General features: G+C 32.1%; 1 protein-coding gene across 1 annotated transcript; it reads right to left on the bottom strand.

Annotated features, from left to right (window-relative positions):
• Positions 1–5,118: 5,118 nt before the first annotated feature.
• On the bottom strand, positions 5,119–19,949 carry LOC127712730 (SWI/SNF-related matrix-associated actin-dependent regulator of chromatin subfamily B member 1-A-like). The gene is made up of 10 exons (XM_052219339.1): positions 19,831–19,949; positions 17,940–18,045; positions 17,522–17,648; positions 16,040–16,180; positions 14,308–14,435; positions 13,093–13,259; positions 12,092–12,200; positions 7,300–7,381; positions 6,677–6,808; positions 5,119–5,822 (listed from the first exon to the last, which is right to left on the bottom strand). The coding sequence occupies exons 1-10, from the start codon at positions 19,924–19,926 to the stop codon at positions 5,783–5,785; spliced, it is 1,128 nt and encodes a 375-aa protein (XP_052075299.1). The 5' UTR covers positions 19,927–19,949; the 3' UTR covers positions 5,119–5,782.
• Between the last annotated feature and the right edge of the window lie 4,202 nt (positions 19,950–24,151).

Below are 24,151 nucleotides of genomic sequence, written 5' to 3'. Positions count from 1 at the left end.
TTTCTTGTGTACAATTTGGAGTTTAGTATGGCGTTCATTATCACTGAACTAGTATATATATTTGTTTAGGGGCCAGCTGAAGGAAGCCTCCGGGTGCGGGAATTTCTCGCTGCATTGAAGACCTGTTGGTGACCTTCTGCTGTTGTCTGTTCTATGGTCGGGTTGTTGTCTCTTTGACACATTCCCCATTTCCATTCTCAATTTTAAATGTAATTTCTAGGAAATTCTAATAAGTCTAATACAGAAAAAATCGAAAATCATTGAAATTAAAAGAAAAAAAAATAGCAGATTTTAGAAAAAAGGGGAGGGCAAAAACATGTCCTGTCCCATGTACATATGCTTCATTGAACGAAGACTATATTGTTTTTTTCTTTCTAATTTTACAAACGTCAATTTTAATAAAAAAAAAAAACTAAAATAGGACACATGAACAAATGTTTTTTCTTCAAAAATCAAAGCTGTTTTTATTTCATAATTGGAAACTATTCCACATGTCTGTACGTCCTTGAAATAAAGGTTCAAACTTTAAAATTGTTCCAATTGGTCTGGGCATGTAAGCTTAACCCTCAATATATTAGTAATGTTGTAACTGCGCTTTACAACGCCTATACTCTGACCCCTTGTTACCTTGTACTTTGAAAAATAAAATAATCATTTATAGCTTTGATAAAGATTGGATGCACGTGTACGTTTCCAAATTTAATATACACGTCAAGTGGTAAGTTGAGATCCAGACTTTTTACCTCTGATCTTTCATTAAAAAGTATGACTAACAATTGGACAATGTTGCAATAATCATTGAATGTGTAAAGCAAATTTTGAGTTGAAACAGGAGTGCTTAACGTCCAGTGACAAATATTTCATGCATGTTCACGGCGCGAACAAAGTATAAGATTTAAAAAATACCATATGTAGGTCCTGTGATAGAGGATAGAAAGAAGAAGGACGGAATATTTGGAATGCCACTGATAAAAGAGAGTATATTGGATTGGTACAGAAATTAAGCCTTGCTCCAGGCTGCCTTAAGAGTTGTTGCAAAGGTTTTTAACCTGCAGAGAGCGTGGCACTCCCTCAACACTATAGGCATTGGATTTAGGCAGTGGCTATTTTGCCGGCTCTGATTAAAATATCTTAATTCAAGTCGGCAAAATAGTAAAATTGAGAATGGAATTGGGGAATGTGTCAAAGAGACAACAACCCGACCACAGAGCAGACAACAGCCGAAGGCCACCAATGGGTCTTTCATGCAGCGAGAAACTCCCGCACCCGAAGGCGTCCTTCAGCTGGCCCCTAAACAAATATGTATACTAGTTCAGTGATAATGGACGTCATACTAAACTCCAAATTATACACAGGTAACTAAAATTAAAAATGATACAAGACTAACAAAGGCCAGAGGCTCCTGACTTGGGACAGGTGCAAAAATGCGGCGGGGTTAAACATGTTTTTTGAGATCTCAACCCTCCCCCTATACCTCTAGCCAATGTAGAAAAAACAAACGCACAACAGTTCGTACAGTAAAACTCAGCATAAGAGAAGTCCGAGTCCGATGTCAGAATAGGAAACAAAAGAAAATAAACAAAATGACAATAATACATAAATAACAACAGACTACTAGCAGTTACTGACATGCCAGCTCCAGACCTCAATTAAACTGATTAGAAGATTATGTCTTCATCATATGAATATCAGGCACAAAATAACATATTTCTATCGAAATGGCTATTTTACCGGCACCGACCATATAGTGAATTTGTTGTCGGCGCTGAAAAAATAGAAAATATGCTATTTTGCCGGCTCTTGATAAGCGGAAGCCAAGTTAAATAGATATAAGAAGATGTGGTATGAGTGCCAATGAGACAACTCTCCATCCAAGTCAAAATTATAAAAGTAAACCATTATAGGTCACGGTATGGTCTTCAACACGGAACATTGGCTCACACCGAACAGTAAGCTATAAAGGGCCCCAAAAAATTACTAGTGTAAAACCATTCAAACGGGAAAACCAACGGTCTAATCTATATAAAAAACGAGAAACACTTATGAACCACATCAACAAACGACAACTACTGAACATCAGATTCCTGACTTAGGACAGGTGCAAACAAATGCAGCGGGTTTAAACGTTTTAATGGTACCAAACCTTCACCCTTTTTCTGAAACAATAGTGTAACATCACAACATAGAAAGACACACTATAAAATATCAACTGAAATAGCTTAACTCAATCAAAGGACATATTAACACAATTGAACATACACTGAACAAATAAATTTGACCTATGACACAATGTAAATAAAAACTATTTTGTTTACATATATGCCTTTTAAAGAACTGACAATTATTTCAAAAGTTTTGATTTTTGAAGCTATGTGATTGATTTTGTTATATTGTATAATGGTTTTTTTTTCAAACTTATGATGCAATGACATTTTTAACTTTTATTTTTTTATAACATACAGTTAAAAAAATCTGAGATTTTATTCTTATGCATACATGTTACATTGTAGCATTAGGCTGTGACTGATTTTAGAAATAATTTCAACTACATGTTTTGATATGATTTCAATGCAACAAATGGATGCTCAATATTTTTATTTTTATTACTTGTTAAAAGTAAATATTAAATTTCACTCTTTACAAAGAACCGGCAAAATAACAAATTCACTATCTTGTCGGTGCCGGTAAAATAGCCATTTCTATAGAAATATGTTATTTTGCCGGATTGAATTAAGATATTTTAATCAGAGCCGGCAAAATAGCATATTTTCTATTTTGCTGGTGCCGGCAAAAGAGCCACTGCCTTGGAATTAATGTCCCCATTCTGACTGGACATGTCTGCGAACTTGTACAGCCCACGCAGCCAAAAGGACTTTGGCAAGGGCTTTACTGGCAGTCGGGAAAAGGTCAAGGGGTGGCTTCAGTGATCCCCTTGGATCAACATATAATGACAAATAAATTGCATTAAAATTTGTTCACCTGTGTGGCCAATCTATATAAAGTATTGCAGTAGAGTAAGAACCACTACATGAATATTTCACGTATACCAATTAAAACCTTGATCCTTGAAATAAACTTTTGACCAAATATTTTGTAAAATACCAAACACACTATTAAAGTACACCAAAAATGTCATAAGCAATCTTATGACTTAGTTTAAAAGAGTCAAAACCACGAAAACTTATCTCGACCAATTAACTAATGAACCATGACAATGAGGTCACTGTCAGATAAAACTTGCCAGTCTGATATGTACACCTTACAATAATTCCATACACCAAATACAATTGACCTATTGCTTATAGCATCTGAGATAGACTTGACCACAAAAACTTAACATGATCACTGATCAATGAAATGAGGTCGAGGTCAAGTGAACCTTGAGAGACAGACATGTAAACCTTGCAAGGATCCCATATTCCAAATATAATTATGGCATAACTCAACAACTAAATTTTTTCGATCTGCATATGAAGCATCCATGTTTTAAACCTTCTGAAATATAACACTTTATACAAATAGTTTACGCTGCCGCCAAATAGTAATCCCTGTCTCGCATTCTGCAACTTTCTTTGCAGTCAAGACAAAAAACAAACCAACATTCATTGAACTACAAAGTGAGTTTAATAGTAATTCTAAATTTAGAGAATGGATTATCATGTTTTAACGTCCAAAATTCCTTATCACAATCATTCTGCTTTTTTCAGTTAATAGTAATAATTCAGATAATTAAAAATTTTCATTAGGTCGATTTCCTTGGATTGTTTTTATATAGTTTTTATATGTTTTTCTGGTTTTGACAAATTCTGCATACTAGGTCTTGCCTATGGAGAATTTGCATTTAACTGAATAACTAAATTCCTGTTTCATTTCTAATCACGAAATGGTTTATTGCAAGTGTCTGTTATGATCAGTTGTGACTGGAAAGGGATGTTGATCAGGTGTCTGATATATGGAACTTTCATAAGGGAGCAACCATTTAACTTCGAGGAGGTTATTGTTTTTTGTCTGAGTCAGAATTTTGTATGGCGCAAAGCGCAAACATTTTTTTTTAGTTTTTCGACGCTATCAATAAAATTATTTTTTTCAAAATTTAACACTATAAGGTATGGGGAAAATCTGGATTCAGAATATTTTTTTTTTGTTACCTGCTTGAATGCAATATTTTTTTTCATCAAAATGGGGATCAGAATATTTTTTTAGGAAAAAACCATAACCTCCCCCCTTGAAGTTAAATGGTTGTTGCCTAACTGAAGTAAATGCTTTTTTCAAGGGTAATCCAACAGCTGTATATCACTCGCCCAGTGTTAAAGGGTCATCTTTTAAATTTGTAGGGAGGGGATACAGCTCCATGTTGAATGATTGATTGACTATTTAGTGTTGAACGCCACTTTCGGCACTATTGGCTATTTCGTGGCCACAAGTTTTTATTGGTGGTGGAAGCCAAAAGTACAAGGAGAAAACCACCAACCTTCAGCAAGAAAACTAGCTCACTATTCAATTAAGAGTCAATTGAACCTGCCATGTGTGGGTGCTCCATGTTGAAAGCTTTTTCTGATTTTGAGAAGAATAGAAATATTAGTACTGTTCCATTGCTTTTTCTTTTTTGCGTTTACTGATTTTGTGTCATACAGCAAATCCTTTCTTCCATTTTTTTTTTACAAGAACCTCTTATCATATTCTATGGTATACTGTTATATCTCTCCTTAAAAATGCTACAAGAACTTGCCATATTTCACAAATGAGTAAGAAAATAAATCCTTGAAGCAATCCAAAGAAATACATTCAGTGATTGTATGCATAACTGTTCAAAATGCAATGGACTTTCTGGTGAAATATGATAAAGTTGTTAATCCGGCATATTTTTATACACCTATTGAAGATGTATGAGAGGTATGGGATTCACAGATATGAGAATAGTCGACCAGAAAATAAAGAATAAAGAAAATAGAGTGCTAAAATAAATAGAATAGAGAATAATGGATGAAAAAGAATACAGAATAGAGAAGAAAATGACCTAAAACTAAAATGCAGAAATAAAAAAAAACCTCCTTTAGACCCTCCTGAATTTTTCAATAAGTGTGTTGCTAGCCCAACTTAAATCAAAAGTCAAGTAAATCAGATATTAATTATTTTTATTGCACATTATAATACATACAAAGCATAACATTCAACATCCATTCCAGTACTCAGAACAAATTACAGTGTAAGGGAGACAATCCATTATATATTGACTGAAGTCATTCAAAATAATTGCTAAGGTTTTGTAGCTAGTAAAATTCAATGTGATTCTGTATATCTTACAAGTTTTAAAATTCTTACATACTTAATATTAACTCTGGTACATGTATACAAATATTTGATGTTCATGAAGACATAAAGTACATGTTTATAACACAGATGAATTATTTAATACCTTCAAATAATCTGGCAGTGAGCAAAACAATCATAGAAATTTGATCTGAATTATTTAACTGTTGATCTATTACACCACAAAATACTCTGTAACATTACTGTTTGTAGCTGCTGAGAAAATCAGAGTTCAGATATTCAATATCTAACTATATTTACATACATATGTAAAATGGACTGTTTCATACTATTCTCAAACACACTTATACACACAAATTTGAATCAAATCTGACATCTTTGAAGCATATTGTTGAAAATGCATTCATACATTTATACAAAATGAACAATGTCAAACACATTTGGTGGGTAGAACAAATCATTGTGTAGTGATGATAATGATAATGATAAACACTTCTTTGTTCAATGCTCTCTACCATGCTGGTGCTGTGTTGGCTAATCTTCTCATTCTCCTGAAATTAAAAAAAGAAACAATGAAGTATATATATATTACGAATCCTATTTTGATTTCAATCTGATTGAAATCAGATCTTTCACTTCACACTGCTAGATTTTATTATTGCTGCTAAAAGATCTGAAAACATCCCATATATATGGAAACATGTTCAGTGACCTTAGCTTTGAGCACCCTATTAAATCTTTCCCTTCAAAAGTTTGGTAATTTTTTACTCTACAGTTCTCATAATCATTGTTGTGAAAAACTGTGAAATATTTATGTATATAGTCTGAAATATTCATGTTCAACATAATTACCCATTCATGGGATTTTGAGTACTAGATGGTCTCAAATTTTATCATCATATTCCACAATTTTGAACCAATTGAAGGGGCTAACCAAAGCAGTTAATGTGTTTTCAACAATCTGCTTCAACAAGGCGATCTTGAAATTTAATCTACATGTATCAAAAATTTTAAAAGATATTGGCAGTCTGCTATTACAAAAGCACTTGGCATACAGACATAAAGCCAATTACATGACAAAAGAAGGTCTCCATGTAGGGAATTATATTGGCAGAAATTCTTCTTGTACAGCCTCAACAGCCTGCAGTCATGTTTGTATAAAGTCTTGGTGATAAATATGTTCTGTGGTGATCATGTTCATATACAATTGAAACAGTTCTGATGAATAGCTACTCCCATAATTGCCAAAACTGGTCATGCTGGTATTAACAGACTTATTTCTGAAAATACTGATAACAAGCTACAAAATGGTATAGAAACATCCCTGCCCTTTTATAGAATGTTCTGATATTTCATTATTATAGTTTGTTCCAAAAAAATGTTCCTATTTTAAATGTTTTATGACCTTGTGTTTCTATCTTGATCTCTGATCTTTTTCTCCATCTCAGCATCAGTTAATGTTTCTAGAAATGGACACCAAGAATCAGCCTCATTTTGGTTTCTAATGGCTACTTCTACTGTTGGTAATGGTGCTTCACTGAAATAAAGTATTACGATCATATCTAACAACTAGTTTTTGTACAGATGATAAATAACAATGCATTGTACGTTGAATCAATTTCCTGTTTATCAATATTGATTGTTTTATGAATCAAAAGCTCCTTTTTGTATTTTTATTTGGGGTGTAAAAGCATCTTTTTTGAATGAAGCCTAAAAGCATGTGAAACTAAAAATGTATCAATGGTTGAAGCTTATAAACCTACAATAAAGGAATCTTTCAATGCATATGATATCATTTAAATATTCTAATAAGTTAAATCAAACTTTCTTTTTTTAAATATTCATATACAGTGTTGAAAGGTTGCCAAAGAGACCACACAGACATGGAAATTGCTTTTTATTGGGATATAAAAAATCCCTTTGAAAAAATTTAAATAGCAATATCAGTTGGTGGAATTTAAAAAAATATGGCAAACCATTGTAATAGCATAATACTATCAGTCAAAACTATACTGGTTTTATAATTACCTGAAAGCATAAGTTCTTTGATGCCAACTTAACTGTCCTCTTATACTATATGAGATTGCTGTAACAAATTCACCACCTAGACCTATAACAAGATAAAATGATAGTTAAACTGACGTTCCCATGATGCAACATTATTTCAAAATAGCAGTGTAAAAATCATTTGAACATTTAAAATTTAGGTCGAACTAATGCATCACTAATACAGTCATATTTTTCACTATAATCATAAAAATATCAGAAAAATTTCTGAATTCATAGTATTTTTTTATATAATAAAACTTATTTACAGTTTTTTGCATCTACAAAATCACAAAATAGTACTGCCCTAACAAACTGTTACCGGTAATAATCAAGTACATGAAAAATAATGAAAACAGCAAATGTGATACCCAAAACCATCTGGTGAAAAACTAAACACCGAAATTGGAATACTCAAGGAATAAAAATATCACTGTATAAATATAAACACAGACCTTCCCCTTCTTCAAAAGGACTAAAATCTTAATGTATATACTATGGTATTCTTCTCTGTTGAAGTTATTAAATTTAGATCTTGGAATATAATTTTGTTTCACATATGTATACCCATTTCTCAAGTTATTCATATTTGTGTTGTTTACCGTAGAAGTTTCTTACTTTTAATTATACACTTTTCAGGGGTAGACCCAAGCAGAGGTGACATGGGCCCCAAATATGAAATCAAAGCACCAAAGGCGCTATAGGCAGTTAATTAAAAAAATCAAAGGTAAACTTGGCAGAAGTTAAGATGAATATAGTGGAAGAATGGATGAAAATATTTTTCTCTAACTCTTCGTCAATTTATCCCTTTCTGCACCCATTGTATAAAAAAAATTTAATCAACGTGTGGTTGATTTGATCTCAGTTCTTCATTGGTTAAAATCCGATTATGACGTCGAATTTACTTGCTTTCCTCTGAATTTCCTATTGTGACGACATGCAAAAAGGCGACCATGCCTGATGACGTCACATAGAAAGAACACATCTTTTTACAGATCATTCGAAAAGACGGAATAAGTTTGCCTGCATATTGTTTGAAAATCATTAGAGAAACAGATTCCACCACCAAATCTCGTGTAATACGATAATCTCGACAGTTAAATTTTAAATATTTAAAACGCTCGGCGAGCCTCGCGTTTTAAATTTGAAAATTTAACTGTCTTGAGTGGATAAATATCGTATCACACTCGATGCAGTGGTAGAATCTATATATCTCAGCTATTTCTCAAGTATCAAATAATGTTTGTACCGTAATGTTTCTGCTATCCAATCCTACCACTTTCAAAAGTTAATTCCAATTTATTTTTTAAAGATTTAATGTCTGAGATTATGCACATACACTGTCCCATGTTAGGGGAGAGTTTTGTGCCAGCTAACATGTTTAACCCGCCACATTCTGTATGTCCCTGTCCATAGTGAGGACCCAGTAATTTGGTGATTGTTGATTGTTGCTGTATATCATATTTATTTTTCATAATTGTTTTGTACATAAATCAGGCTGCTTTAGTTTTATTGTTTTACATTTGTCATTTCGTGGTCGTTTATATCTTACTATGCAGTATAGGTTTTGCTAATTGTTGCAGGCTGCATGGAGGAATATTCTTTTCAGAATAATAATTTCAATTATGGTGTCCAACAGTGGTGTATGGTTTAATTCCACTATGTACTAGAGTTTGAATATGCCATATTAGCGCTTTTAGTTGGATCAGCTGGTGCCACTATGCACAATTATCAAATCATACCTGAAACTATCTACACTATAAAGGTGCCAATGCTTGTTCAACTGCAAACCAAATACCATTGACTTTTCATAAGTCGTTCCCTTTAAACAAACCTTAACACAAATTCAATTTCTAAGTCAATGAACCATAATGAGGGGGTGGGGTTATATAATATCCATGGAAATGAAACTTTTGAATACCAATACGTTCGCATACCAAATAGCTTTGACTTAAGATTACTGGTAATTTTAAACTGACATAATCATAATAATCACAAACTCATTCATGTAAACTAATAAACGACATTAAAGACAACAACACCCATCAATTACCGCATGGTGATTAATTTATTGTGGTCGACATGTTTCGCCAACAAGCGTGGCGTCTTCAGGACAATATTATACATGAAATCAAACAGTGAAGTACAAATTTTGCGGTTGTGTGGTTTGCCAAACAATAGAGGTTGTTATGACGACGTTATGGATATAAATAGAAAGTGAAAGTGAAAGTAAAATAAGAATCTAGTATAGTTAAAAGAGAAAGTTAGTCAATAAAGTTATTAATGATGTGGTTATCGGCTATTCTTGCACGTCTGTGTAGTGGTCCTCATAGAAGTTTCTAGTGGTAATATTGTAGAAATGATGGAAGTAGCTCATAAAATGTCAGTTCATTTCCAAATTGGACAACACCCCATTGGCCATCCTGTACCAATTCAACTGGCTTCGCTCCAAGGGAGGTACTGCTTCCATTGAGTTAGTAAAAGGTGAAGTGTATGTAAACTAAGTAAAAGTTTCAAAGTCAATAGATCATGCATATGACTGAGGGGTGAGGACCAAATATCCTCTATGGAAATGAGACGTACTAATGCTTCTACACCTACATGCCAATTATCATTGACCTACCACTATTGGTTTCCCTAATACTAACCTAATCGAAAACTAATAAATGAAATTTCAAAGTAGCATAAGTTTCCAAGTAAAAAGAGCATGATTGAGGGGGCGGGGCCAAATAATCTCAATGGAAATTAGAAATGAAAAAGTTTATACAACTGCACACCAAATATCATTGACCTACCACTAGTGGTTCCCCCTAAACTGACCTAATCACAAACATATACATGTAAACTATGCAAAGTTTCAAAGTCAATAGACCATGACTAAGGGGGTGGGGCCAAATATTTTCTATGGTAATGAGATGTGCCTATGCTAACACAACTACTTACAAAATGTCATTGACCTACCAGAAACCAGACCTTATCACAAAATCACAAACTAATACATTGTTGATTCCGACAAAACAGCATGCCTATATATATATATATGTCTCACTTTTTGACTCTGTCAAGGCAAGACAAAAATTGCAACAAATTTAATACAAATATTTTGTCCATCTTTTTTTAATATTCTTGATTTCTTAGATATATCAATGCTGCGTTCACACATAATTCGAATTCGATTCACATTATTAACTGATTTGAATTAGTTTAATACACATTCGAAACGTTTAATGTCCAAAAGTAAATTCTACTTGGAATTGCAATACACGTCAAAATCGCTTTACTGTGAATGCAGGGGTTAAAATTAACATTTGGTACTGGACAGTCCAGGACCTTTGACACTCCAAACTGAAAGGTCCACAACCTAAATTCCAGGTCCTGCTTTTACTTGAAATAGTTCATAACTCAGTAAGTACTTTAATGTGCTTTTGGTGTTAAGTTAGCTTGTTTCATTGTCAGTGTCACTGTCGTTTAACATGTTTAATAATAAATGTAATTGTCTTGTATATTAATTTATGAATTCAAATAATCTTTTTTTTTGTATTAGGAAGGCTGAGGGAGGCTGAGGGTATCACTGTGGGTGGGTGTGTTGTCTCAACAATTGATTATTTATTACTAATTATACCATTATATTAAACAGTTCAAATTCAAAACTGTTTAAGTGTATCATATCTAGTTGCACTATATATTATATTAGCTAGTTCCTCTGTGAAAATAAAGTAAGAAACTTCCAGATTTTTATAGGCCCTTCAAAATTGAGAAGAAATTACCTCATGGAATTGTAGTAATATGTTTAAACAATAAAAACATCTACATGTAATATCAATATTTATTAATGATAAGGAAAATACTGTCACATTTTATTGGTTTTTGACATGAAAATTTGTGAACTAAAAGTAATTTTGAGTTTCTTTATAAAATATTTCCTGCTTTTTCTTTCTTTTCAATATATCTTTGGTTTTCAATTCTAGAGTTTATATTTCATCATGATAGATGTATTTTGTCTCATGCCTGGAATTATTATATTTTTATTGTATTTGATCGGCAAACCCGGAATTACCCTTATCCGCCCCCGGAATTAGATCCGGTATTATAATTGTCTTCATTTCCGGTTTATGGCATCCATTGTTTTTCAATGTTGTTTTTGTCAGTCAGATACGATTTACTCGGATTTACACATAACATGTTGGCGATTTTCGGTATAAAGCTAGCGGTTGAACAAAATGATTATTATCAGAAATCACCAAATTTAAAACGTCCTTGATTTACGTTTTGTCGACGAAGTTAAAATTACCGCCAACTGAGACTTCAACTCCGTGTCATATTAGTCACAGCCGTTATACAATATTCCTGCGCTTTGTGCCATTTGGCAACTGTAAACGACTTGTAATTAGAGATTTTCGGCGATGAAATAATTCATGCAATTGTTCTTTGACATCTTGGCCAAAAGCACAGGGGATAATAAACTACATAAGGATATCTATTGAGCACTACTTCCTATGTGCAACTTCAAAACTTTTGGGTGGTTCGACGATCATTTAAGGTTTTTCTGGTCATATTTTTTGTATTCCAGAATTAAAAGTATGAAAAAAGTGTTCAATTAATTAGATATAAATAACATAATAGCCAGCCAGATAATAACAATGGCACATATTTCAGCATTTATTGGGTAGAACACAAATCTAGGGTGCTCGCATAAAGCAGCTTAACTGCTTAAAAAGAGGAGAGTTTTTGAGTACATCTTTCATTTTTTGCTTGTGCTTTTCTAATTTCTTACCTAATTCAGCACATAATTTATTGGCAAATTCTTCTGGTGAGTTATCTGGTTCAGACATATCCCATTCAAACTGATCTACCAGAGATATATTACCAACATGTATATTTAGCTGAAAATACATAAAATATTTGGAAATAATCATGTGCATTCATTGATGGGACTAGTTACCAGTAACTAGAAGCAATAACATGACATCAACTAATGCTATTTTGGGAATAGTACAAAAATGATGCTATTAAAATTTATTCGCTCTTAAATCCCCCTGTACTTTTTCTTGTGTCAAATGAAACCATATAATATATAATTTTTTTTTATTTTTAGGACTACAAATCTGAGTATCTTGTAAAGAAACTAAAAACTTGTACCACATAATATTGTTACAGTATGTTTTAGAATTTATTACTCTTAAAGCCAAGAAAAGTACATGCTTGTTTTATTTATTTTTTTCATGTTAGCTCCCAAAGTAACAGTCAGTGGCAATACATTGATATTTGTCCTACTTGACTTGGAGCAAATTGTCTCTACATTTAGTCCTAAATGCTGCATGCTTCTCTGATGGCAAAGATCAATTTTCAAGTCTTTGGTTTGACCTGTCCCAGATTGAAACCAAAACCTTCCTCACTTAAAGCCAGCACACTACCGATACCACTGAGATAGTTGCTTAAGTGGGGGTATATATATTAGTATAATATTAAGCTATAGTGAAAATAATAAGGGAACCATCAACAGAAATCTATCATTTCCTGCCCAATTTTTTTCAAATAATAACTTGAAAACTGCAAGATGAAATTATTTATATAGAATACTGCATTTCACTTTCACTTAAGATTTAACCATGACTGACCAAAAGATTTTACCCAAAACAGATCCATGCTACATGTATCTTGAGACAGCTTCTTTCAAGTTTAAATGGGGGATTTGTAATGATTTGTAATGTTTATGACATACAAATTAAGAGAATAATGCAATATTAAAGATTATGTATTTAATGGATATTTTACCTTTAATATAACTCTCTGGTCAGATTGTTGATCTAACAAATTATCTGTGGGATAGGCATCAATCTGTTGTCTGATAGCTTGTGATATAGCGGGGACAAAATTAATAGGATTCAGATCTAAATCATCACATAGGATCTCAGCAAACTGTTCAGGTGAGACCAAACCCTCTGGAAAAACAAAGTATAATTAGTCTGTCTATTTGTTTTCTGGTTTAAACTTACTGACCAAGTCAGCGTTCTATTAATTCTTAAATATAAGGCTAAATAAATACAATATTTAAATAAATTACAGACAGTGGTTTGCAAGGGATAGACCATTAAAGTACTGTAAATTCAGAAATTATTGTGAGGTTTTTATCAATGCAAATAATGTGACTGGATTAGTATAGCAATCATAAGAACTCGCATTTTGTTATCTGATACTTGTATCAGTATGCAGCTTTTCTTTATATCGCAATAATTAAACTCATATTTTAATTTTAAAAATCGCAATAATAAATGCACAAAATAATTTCTGAATTTACATCTAAACTCAGTAATTTAAAGTAATTTGACCTTTTTTTTCAATTCAGTTTCAATACCGATTTTCAAGGTATTTTAATGTAATCTCTTCAGTAAATATGTCACATTTTTTGCTATAAATATATAATTCACAAGGTTAGTTTTGTAAATTGTCTGCACCTTGCTAATTTTTGACTTTTTAAAGGGTTTCTGTAGACTGTACAAAACTTTGACTGTCTGGAAGTGTCAATTTTAATGTTTGAGTGACATATTTTGGTGAGGAATGAAAAAAAAATATATTGAAGGATAAAAGCTAACCATGGCTTGTGTATTAAAGCATATCACTAGGCAGGCATATCGTTCTAGCAAAATATGTACATGGATAGTTGTCTGATTGGCAATCATACCTCATCTCCTTATTTTTATATAAGTAAAATTAAGAGTGATCTCCCCTTTCAATAGATTTATTTGTTTGCACTAATAAAAACTTAGGTCCAGTAATATTTTTTATGTAGACCTTTTGAAAGTTTCAAGTATATGCTCAAGAAATATGTAATTATCAATTTTCTCCTTTTTTTTTGTGTTTATAATATTGTGGATTCATTTATTTTTGTGTGAATACCAATTTTCGTGGACAGGGGAAAAATTGTATTTTTCGTGGATATTTGTGGAAAAATTACATATAAAATTTATGAATTCTCAAAAGTGAACATACCATTTTTATTCCAAGTGAAGCAATCTCGAAGTTTCTGTCCATCTATTTCCATGTCGAGTCTAATTGGTATCAGCTGTTCTGGTTGGTTAGAATTATCGTGGATCTGAGCAGGATCAGAGTCGTCAAAACTAAAATCAAAACAAAATTATTTATATTAGACTCACCTAATACTGTGCAACAATTAATTTGTTTCAGTGATTTATTTATGAGACTTTCGCAACCAGAAAAAGACTGTTATTACAAATTGTCATGAATATGTCCTAACATGTACTGTTAAATACTGCCTCATTCTTTATGTGCTTGTAATTAAGTTGTTCTCCTTAACGCTGTTTGACATACTGTTATCCATCTAATTTACCCTATACAGCTAAATTGGTAGTCGTAGAGATTTATTTTTGAGTTATTCAAATTTTCTTGGTGTACTTATATTCACCACTATTTCTATTCAAGTTATTTTTCTACTCATAAATTATTAAACCGGTTGTTGATTTACAATATTTGTTTCTTGTCTCTTGTTTTTGGCTTAATTCAGGCGGTTAGTCTTCTCTTTTCAATAGTTTCACATTTTTTCATACCAGGTTCCTATTATCACTTAATATGTGGTATTGGTTTTTACACATCTTTTGAACTATATTTGTTGGATAGCTGACTCATTGGCAATTATACTACATCTCCTTCAACAGTTTAAAAATTAAAAAAAATCTTTATGTTAAGTTGGATAGAAAGGTCTAAAGGTGGAAAAAATATCCACAAAAATAACTTGTTTTAGAGTATACTAAGTACTTTCCCATCAGTCAAAGGTACAACTTTTTCCAATTTTTTTTATTTCCTTGAAGAAGTTAATAATAATATACTTATATAAGTAGATTTGTTATATTCATATTTTCTTATAAGGTTTGAATAATCTCCCCTTAATTTTCTCAAAACTTGTAAAAGTAATTTTTTTTTAAATCCTTAAAATTCTTAAGTTTTGGGATGTAAAAACATGCCTTAAACAATTTTTCTCTGGTTAGCTCATAATTTTTTATTAGAGTTCAACGTTTCATCTCATTAATTCAACAAAGAAACTAATTGCGCAAAGATCTTAAGTAATTGTGCAAGGCCTTCATAAATTGCCCCTTGAAGGCTTGTAAATGAGCAGTGTTTTGAAGATAGCAGACAAATGAGATGTTCACTGTCCATGAAATTACACATAAATGATAAGTAAAGACATCTGCAAAGGACAGACAATTAAAAATTCCATTAAAGCAAAGAAGTCCTGAGAAATTCAAGAAAAGAAGATAGTATGAATTTTTACTTGTATAAGTAAAAAAATCTGAATGCCTAAGGGACATAACTAAGCCATTAAAATAATTTAATTATACAAGTAAATAAAATACACTTGTAAAAAGTATCTTACAAATTTACTTATATAAGTATATTAATATTTACTTCTTCAAGCAAATAAAAAAACCTGTACAAGTTGTACCCCTGAATGCCCATGCTGACAGGATTAATATTAGAAACTGACCTACAGATTGAAAAATAGAGTAAAATCTTGTGACTATTTTTTACCTTAGATTTTGACTATATAATAATAGATTTGTTTTAAAAGGATGTTATATATCTGCTTCCTATTTCTATACTATGCAGAAATCTACCTTTCAAAGCACAAACACAGAACAAATTTTATCATATAACTTTTGTAGGGAATGTACATACTTACATTTTCTATTTATAGGACAAAACTTACCATGTAGGGAATGTCCGTACTTTAGATTTTCCAAGTCTGTTTCTATTTATAGGAGTAGAACAGGGAACAGCATCAAGGTGATGAGAACTACTAGGTACTGTTGGTACCCAGTTACTTCCCCTTTTCTGTTTCAGCCCACTTCTGAAATGAAATAATTTAAAAATTGAGTTTGTCATGACATTATGAAACATATTTTCAACTAACTTTTAAAAATTTGCAGTTAACAAGATGCTAGCACAGCTCAAAAACAGTGTTTTTTGCGGATGGGGACAGGTAACAGCACCATTTATTTTCTGGACTTAAATATATCACGGACAGAGTGGAGCAGATTCTACTTACTCTTTAAAAGCACCATTGTTTTGATTTTTTTTGTGATGCTAGGTTTTTAGTTTTCTGTGCTATGTTTTGTAGACTTGTTTTGTCTTTTCAATAATTTTCATTTTGGTAATTGTCTGTTTTTATGAGATTTATAGTTTTGAGTGTTCTGCCTCTATTTCTGTAAGTAACATTGCATAATAAGTCTTATGAAAATTCTGTTATTAGGAATAATTGTAATACTGTCATGATAAGTTAAGAAAATCAAATATTGTAGGTGTGAAGATTGTCAAAATGTTGTCTGTTCTTCACAATTTTTCAGCTTTTGGCTCATTTCATTTTAAACCACTAGCTTAGCCAAATAATTGTTGATATATCCCACCAGTTTGTAATTTTGATAGTACATGTATAATGCAAATGATGAATATCTTTGTGAGACAATGAAAGTCTAAATTTCATCCAAACTTGATGAAATTATGGCACTATGAAAACAAACAAATTTTTTCAGCTGATACTTATTGCTGGCAAGAACTCAAATTCAGCAAACAATCAACATATTTTATATATAAAAATAAAGCAATAAATATATCTTTTGGTTCCATTTGTGATAGTGAAAAAAAGTGATTTTTAAATGTTAGTCAGGAACCTGATGTTCAGTGGTTGCGTTTGTTGATGTGGTTCATAACTGTTTCATGTTTCTCGTTTTTTTTATATAGATTAGACCGTTGGTTTTCCTGGTTGAATGGTTTTACACTAGTCATTTTTGGGGCCTTTTATAGCTTACTGTTCGGTGTGAGCCAAGGCTCAGTGTGGGGGGGGGGGGGCGCAAACCAAAATTTTTTGGAGGTAAAATTATCGAAAAATATTCTTCTAGTGTGTAGAGACAACCCATGCTTTGCAAATTTTAGGAGGGGCGCATGCCCGCCACACACCCGCCTGAATCTGCCCCTGGATGGTTTACTTTTAAAAATTATGACTTGGATCGAGTTGTCTCATTGGCACTCGTACCACATCTTCTTATATCTATTTGCCTTGTGCTATGAATTCCTTTGAAATTTGTTTGAATGTTTAACTCCTTTATTTTGGTATCCTTCTAGCTTTTTAACCGTTACTTACGTATTAAAGGTAGTTTCACTGTTGATTGACAAGGTTTTAACTGTTACTTACGTATTAAAAGTAGGTTCACTGTTGATTGACAAGGTTTTAAATTTTTCATCATTGCCTTCAAATATCTGGTCTACTTCTGACCCCTTCAACAGAGTTATATTTGTAGCCAATGCAGGCTGTCCACTTCCTAAAGTCAAGAATAAAACAGAAAACAACATATGAACCTAGTAATTTGATTTCATAAAAAAAAACACATCACCACAATATACATGTATATAGATAAAAAAAATTGCAAAATACATGTTCATAATGTTAGTATTTAATGCTCTCAAACACAAATGTATTTAAGGCGCTACACAGTTATCTTTACTTTACAGTCTCAATATTTCATGTAAGATATCTTTTCAGGAAAATTTTACATTTTGAAAACATTTTTACTGGACTTGGCAGTAGGCTTTACCAGAAAAATTATAATTACCTAAGGTGGAGACTTTCTTTCTCTCTTCCACTGTCATTAATCTTCTCCATAACGAGGGATAGCGTTTATAAAGGGATCCACGGAACATACGCAAATAGTTTCCAACCTGTAAAAAGTATAAAATTTTTGTCATCTAAATTTATGTGATATATGAGGCCTGTGTTTGGAGAGTGCTAAGCTTTCTGTACATTAAACATACATGTATTAAAGAAAGTTAACCCTTGCAATAAACTCTTTAAATAAGGAGTTTGTTGTTGATCAGTTGCAAGGCAAAGTTTCTACCACTTTCCCACTGAAGCGAGAAGTGGAACACACTATGAGTCATGTGACATTGAGACAGACTGAGAAGTAAAACAAAAATGCAAAATCCAATTGCTTAAAATCAATAAACTTGGGAACTCATCAGATACATGTAGAACCTGCCTCATATCATAATTCATCTTGCTGAGTTGCTCAGGTAATTTAAGTTTCTGACATTACAAAATTAATTTAAATGATAATGCATATAATGACCTGCAATAATGTGATAAATGAGCAACCAAACTTATTTGAAAAGTAGATCTTGCCAATGATTTGCTACAGTAATTGTTTCTGTTTCCAAATAATCATCTAAATAAAATGACAGGAAAAAAATGGCAGTAAAAAGATTTTAATCCCTTTTTGGAAGTCAAAGTCCTGAGAGGTTTTCTTTGGTCAGCTAAATCAGAAAATCACTCAGGATGCAAAATCATAAAAGGGATTAAAAAAAATCAGCCTTCTTTTACAATGTTCTTTTGGGATCCCAACCCATATACATGATATAGAAACTATTTGAGCTTCTGTCTGATATTCCAGTTACATAAGATAGACCCGATTTGTGTTGGACTGAGAAAAAAAATTGAATATTGATGTCTAAGGCATCATGCATAGATTCATCTTTTGTGGGGCTCAATGCATGTACATGTAATTGAATGATAGCCCTCCAGCCAATCCTATAATACAATAATATCCCTCCTTGGAAATCTTTCAACATGTTCAATTGTATATCTAGCTATATTCTGTTGCTTTAATTCCCTCTAGGTATTCAAATGACTAACAATTATAATTAACATACAACTGACTAATATTCTGCAACAGCCATCTTTTGTCCTAAAGATAAATGATCAGTAAAATCAATATCAATTGCCAGTGAAAAAATATTTCCCAGACTCCTGCATTGATGCAGTAACTAGAAATATAAGCGGTATTTAGTCCTATAATATAAGACTTCGTAGGTTCATATCATTTGCATTCAACGTTTTTTATCAGAATTTCTTTTTTTAACTATCAATGCTGAACCAGACAAACGTTGAGTGCAATAATATGAACCTACAAAGTCTTATATTAAAGGACTAAAGCTGTATTCAGGTTTAAGACATTGCTCATTCTAGTCATGTGGAAATTGGTAATTGCAAAATAAGTCATGGAAAAAGAAACTTTGTTAAGTAATTTTCAGAATTTTTTAATGAGTTTAAGCTGTGGAGTGCAGATAAATTTATAAAAGAAAGCATTCAGAACATCTCTGAGCTGTGTCACCTTATCACACCTTTTGGCAAAACCGTCTCTGAACATAATTGAATAGAACACTAAATATTGGACCGAATTAAATATTCTGACTTTATGATTTGACAGCCGAGTTTTCAACCCTAAATCTAACCCATACATAACCCTGACAATAGCTATACCCTATAACGAACTATAACCATAAATGAACCTTAAATCTAAAGCAAATGAAAGCCAGATTTTCAGTAACAGATTGGATACTCTAGTCTCTACATCTAACAGTCTTAGATCGTGACGATAGAAAACCGATTTTTCACACTAAATCTGAAATTTTCTCAGCTGAGATCTTTATCAATATGTAATTTCATACTTCTGATCCGACATAATAATATTCTTCGCCTTCCTCTATCTGAAATTTTTGTGGTTTTTCACCAAATGTCTTTGTCCCAAACATATTTGACGCCATGGTAAAGGGAGACTACTCTGTGTATTTTTTGTTTCGGTCTGAACAAAAACCAGAGCTGTGTCTAAAAACCAACTTTAAAAATCTTTGTGACAATTTCAAAAATGACTTATTGTTTGTTGGTTTGGTAATCAAACGTTTTTAAACAGTTTTTTTTCTCAGTTCAAATCTTTAATTTAGGGTCTTGATTGGGACATACTATCTCCTACTAGGTCTGAATGAGGGGTACACAATTTCCGCATTCTTTAATAAAAAAAATTAGGCCCCGGCATTTTTCTTTGTCTTTAAAAATAACGCTTATTCTGGTAAATGTCTCGTGAAAATGATTTTACAATTAAAATTTTCTGTAATTAGATGGTTTCTTTATTCTGTACATCATCCATTTCTGTAATCAGTATTGTATTACCCACTGATGCTTTTATTTTCAACACTAATTATTTAAGTCTTTTGCACCCCGAGGCCGACTATTTCTGCTCAGGCCTTTTATTTTTCCCCTCATTTTTTCTTATGCCATCATATTGATTATTCTCTATTCTGTAAAGCCCAACAGACCCTCTTAATTGACACAGGTGGCACTATACACTAAATGATTTTGTGACAAATTATACAAAAACATAAAATACAGTTTAATTAAAGCATAGTACAGTAATGAACTTTAAATTAAAGATAAAGCAAACATATCAAGATTCAGTTCTAATAATTTTTTATATAAAGGAATTTATAAAGGTTTTTATCTATCAAGTCTTTGTTAATTTTGCCATCTAACAAAAACGTTTTTCGTCCTCAAATGAATTACAATTATTACTACCCTAGTGTTAATTTTCCCTTTTTGGACGGTGCTGCTCCTTGGTTGATGATGGAAGTGTTTAACGACCTTGACTGGCTATAAAGCCCTCGCACGGTCGGCTCGGTGCTCCTTGGCTCTGTCTTACAGTGTTTATATATCCCAAGGCGTTCGCTATGCCCGTGTCTGAGGTGGCGTTTTGGATTTATATGAACGTTATATATGTATTACTGGTAAATAATTAAGTCGGGCAGAGATTCCGTTACCACAAATTACTTAAAACCTTTACTAAATTCTTCCATAAATACAAATATTTCGTTTGGAAGTTTGGCTGTACCTATAGAAAGCTTATTTCAAACAGAATACCCCATCCTTATTTTTACGGTGATGTTGTTTACCGAGATCGGAAATTTAGATACGATCCTGGTAAACTTATCAATCCTTTAAATAAACTTATTCTAAAGGTTACCAATACAACACTCAGTCTGTAATAAGATCTTTCGAATATTGTTTTTATTGGTATACATATTGATTTTGTCATGAGTAAATTAAAACCATACTAAATATTATTGTTATGCACATATGCACATATGCACATTCAAGATACTACAATCTGTCGACACCTATATTTTGGCATTGCACATGGTCATGTTTTTTTCTCTGACTGTTAATGACGTCTTTTCACTAAATTCCCTCGGAGGTTGCATTGGATGTGTACTGATGGTTCTTTTAGTCGCAGATTGTATACTGATTGATCTTTTAGTCGCAGATACATGATTTTTTTTTCATTAGTTGTTATTAGCTTTGAACTAGTAGTCAGTAACTGCGAGTACTCTCAGATCTGTACTTTTTGTCTTTTGTGTTGTGATAGATTTTACTGCCGGTCGAATGAGGACCTAATTGACCATATTTCTAAACCCCTGTTCCCTTTGGAGGTAAATATCATAAAAAGGTTTGTTATAAATTTGTCAGTACCGACTCTTACTGACTACTGAGCAAAATCGGGGACTTATTCAATGTGTTTAATAAGCCGGCAATGAAATAAATAGTCTGTAAGTTTTTATACGATCCTTTTGAAATAATAAAAACAAACGAAATGTGTATATAATATGCGTATACCTCGCAATTGTCGATTGTTATTCTTTTAATTTCTGATGGAAAGGAAGCTATGATGGTGCTTTATTTCTGTGTGACCAAGCATAGCATACGCTTGATCAGACTCCTCTTCTCAGTAGGAGCATTTGAATATTGTTCTTGATTTCCATTTCTAGACATATACCACATATTACCATCAAGACAAATAGTTAATGAAACATTTAGGATGTATTTTCTGTTAAACAGTTAAAAAACATATTAATCTGCTTTACATACTACATCAGATGTACGTCTCAATCCAACATGTCTGAGCTCACATGAAGATTGTTCACATCACGAAATATTTACTGTATGAAATCCATATCGGTACCGACTAACATGAAGATTTCTGAATACAAATGAACGATGCCTTTTTTATGAAATGTACGTGTTAATATACAGAATTATCAAACTGGTTTAATGCATTAATTGTTTCTAGCTTTGAAAATTACCTTATTTGAACCATTCATTTTTTTTAAAACGTAAATGCACTTACATATAACATTTTAAGCCATAGGAATTTAGTAACTCGATAAAACAAGGACGCACTCGAAAAAAACACGGAATACTCTCGAAAAAACACGAACATATGAAATGAATTTACTCTCAAAAATGTCCTTATCAATGCAAAAACAAGACATTTTGTAAAGTGTCTGTATATCTCAAGTATATATAGATTCTATTATATAGAAATCTTCATGTTAGTGTACCTATATGGATTTAGTTTAAGTCTACATTCCAGTTTGAAAAATATTTAGAAATAAGAAATAAAAATAATCGGTCAAAATGAATGCTATCTTAATCCAGAATAAGTAATCATTCTCGAAGGGTAGAAACTGGAAGACATGCATGAGAGAAAATAAAACTCTATTGCCGGAAAACTACAACCATTACCCAGATGTGAACGGCATTGTCTGCTCAGTGATTTAAACCAAGTAGAGGACGAGGCACATTTTTACTTCAATGTCCTTAATATAACCATAGGAGAAAAACTTTACTATCTCAGGTTGATAACCAATTCCCCAATGTAAAATATCTAAGTACAAATAACCTGTTTTTAAAGATAATGATGAATGAAAACAACATATTTTTATCTTTATTGTGTGAATTTCTAAAGCTTAACGTTGCAGAAAGAAAACAGCATTATTGTACTCAATAAAATGATCATCTACCTGGTAAAAAAAATAATGTTTATTTCAACAATCAGAGTTGTCTCTCTTTATTCACAAACTGGACTTTTATGATTTATACTTTATATGATGACTTTTATGTATGTTCTAATTAACACAATCAGAGCGAGCGGAGTGAGAAAGATTGGTATGAACGTATGAATGATCGTGTTAAATTTTGTAATGCCCGAAAGGTCCCTGTGATTAGGAAATAAAGAATTTGATTTGAATTGGAATTTATTAATGCATTTCCGATGACATTTGAATTGGTATGTGAATAAAAATGGCTTTAATCTATATTTTGGAATAAAGATTGTAAGGCTAGATTAAACGCTTTTAAAACAAAATAATATAGGTTTGATAGTATCTTCTTATTACAAATACGGATTTACCTGCTGTGATCTTCTATATAATGTTCTAGCATCTTCTGTTTCATCTAACCAGAAAGGAAGTCTGTTTGTGTATATTTTTTTTAAAATATGTACTCGAAAAATACGCGTGGTCACACTCGAAAAAACACGATCAAATCACTCGAAAAACACGATCCTAGCCAGACACTATACCTACTGTGGAAAATATTTGAAACATGCTCAATTCACGGAGAAAGGGCTTCGTAAAAATGGGGGAAATGACTGATCATCCAGTGACATATATTTTTGGAATAATAATTCCGACAAGATAAAATCAGGTATCCAACCAAATGCCAGTTTCTAATTTAAGTGTACTTGGCGGGGTCGGAAAGAAAGGTATAAAAAATGAGGGCAAGGTGTCCCTCGGAAATATTTTAGGCAGATTAACCCGATTTTTAGGCAATTAGATTTGATCTTTAGGTTTGTGCAACTAAAATGATGGAAAATTGTATGATGGACAAGGAAAAAAAATAAATAAATAGATATATCTTTTAGACACAATAGGCGGCCAAAGATGAATTAATAGATAATTTTGTCTTTTGGTAATAATACAGTAAAACCAAGGATTTATATACTATATAAATCCTTGGTAAAACATATTAAGTAAATCTAAATAATTCTTGAGTTCCTTTAATCACACCCTTTAAAGTGACGCTGAGAAATTAAATCAAGTAAATAAACTGTCATATTCTTCAAGCCTAATTTGCCGTTTGAAAAGGATACTTATAATA

The sequence above is a fragment of the Mytilus californianus genome, unplaced genomic scaffold (genome assembly GCF_021869535.1).
Source record: "Mytilus californianus isolate M0D057914Y unplaced genomic scaffold, xbMytCali1.0.p SCAF_8, whole genome shotgun sequence".
Lineage (NCBI taxonomy): Eukaryota > Metazoa > Mollusca > Bivalvia > Mytilida > Mytilidae > Mytilus > Mytilus californianus.
Note: the sequence above shows the minus strand (reverse complement) of the source record. Positions and strands in the feature narration are given on the sequence as shown.

Coding starts and splice junctions, on each gene's coding strand:
- LOC127712730 (XM_052219339.1), bottom strand. CDS start 19,926: ATGGCGTCAAATATGTTTGGGACAAAGACATTTGGTGAAAAACCACAA. Junction 18,046..19,830: donor ATTATTATGTCGGATCAGAA/GTATGAAATTAC, acceptor TACTTTTTACAG/GTTGGAAACTATTTGCGTAT. Junction 13,260..14,307: donor CTTCACTTGGAATAAAAATG/GTATGTTCACTT, acceptor TTGTTTTTCCAG/AGGGTTTGGTCTCACCTGAA.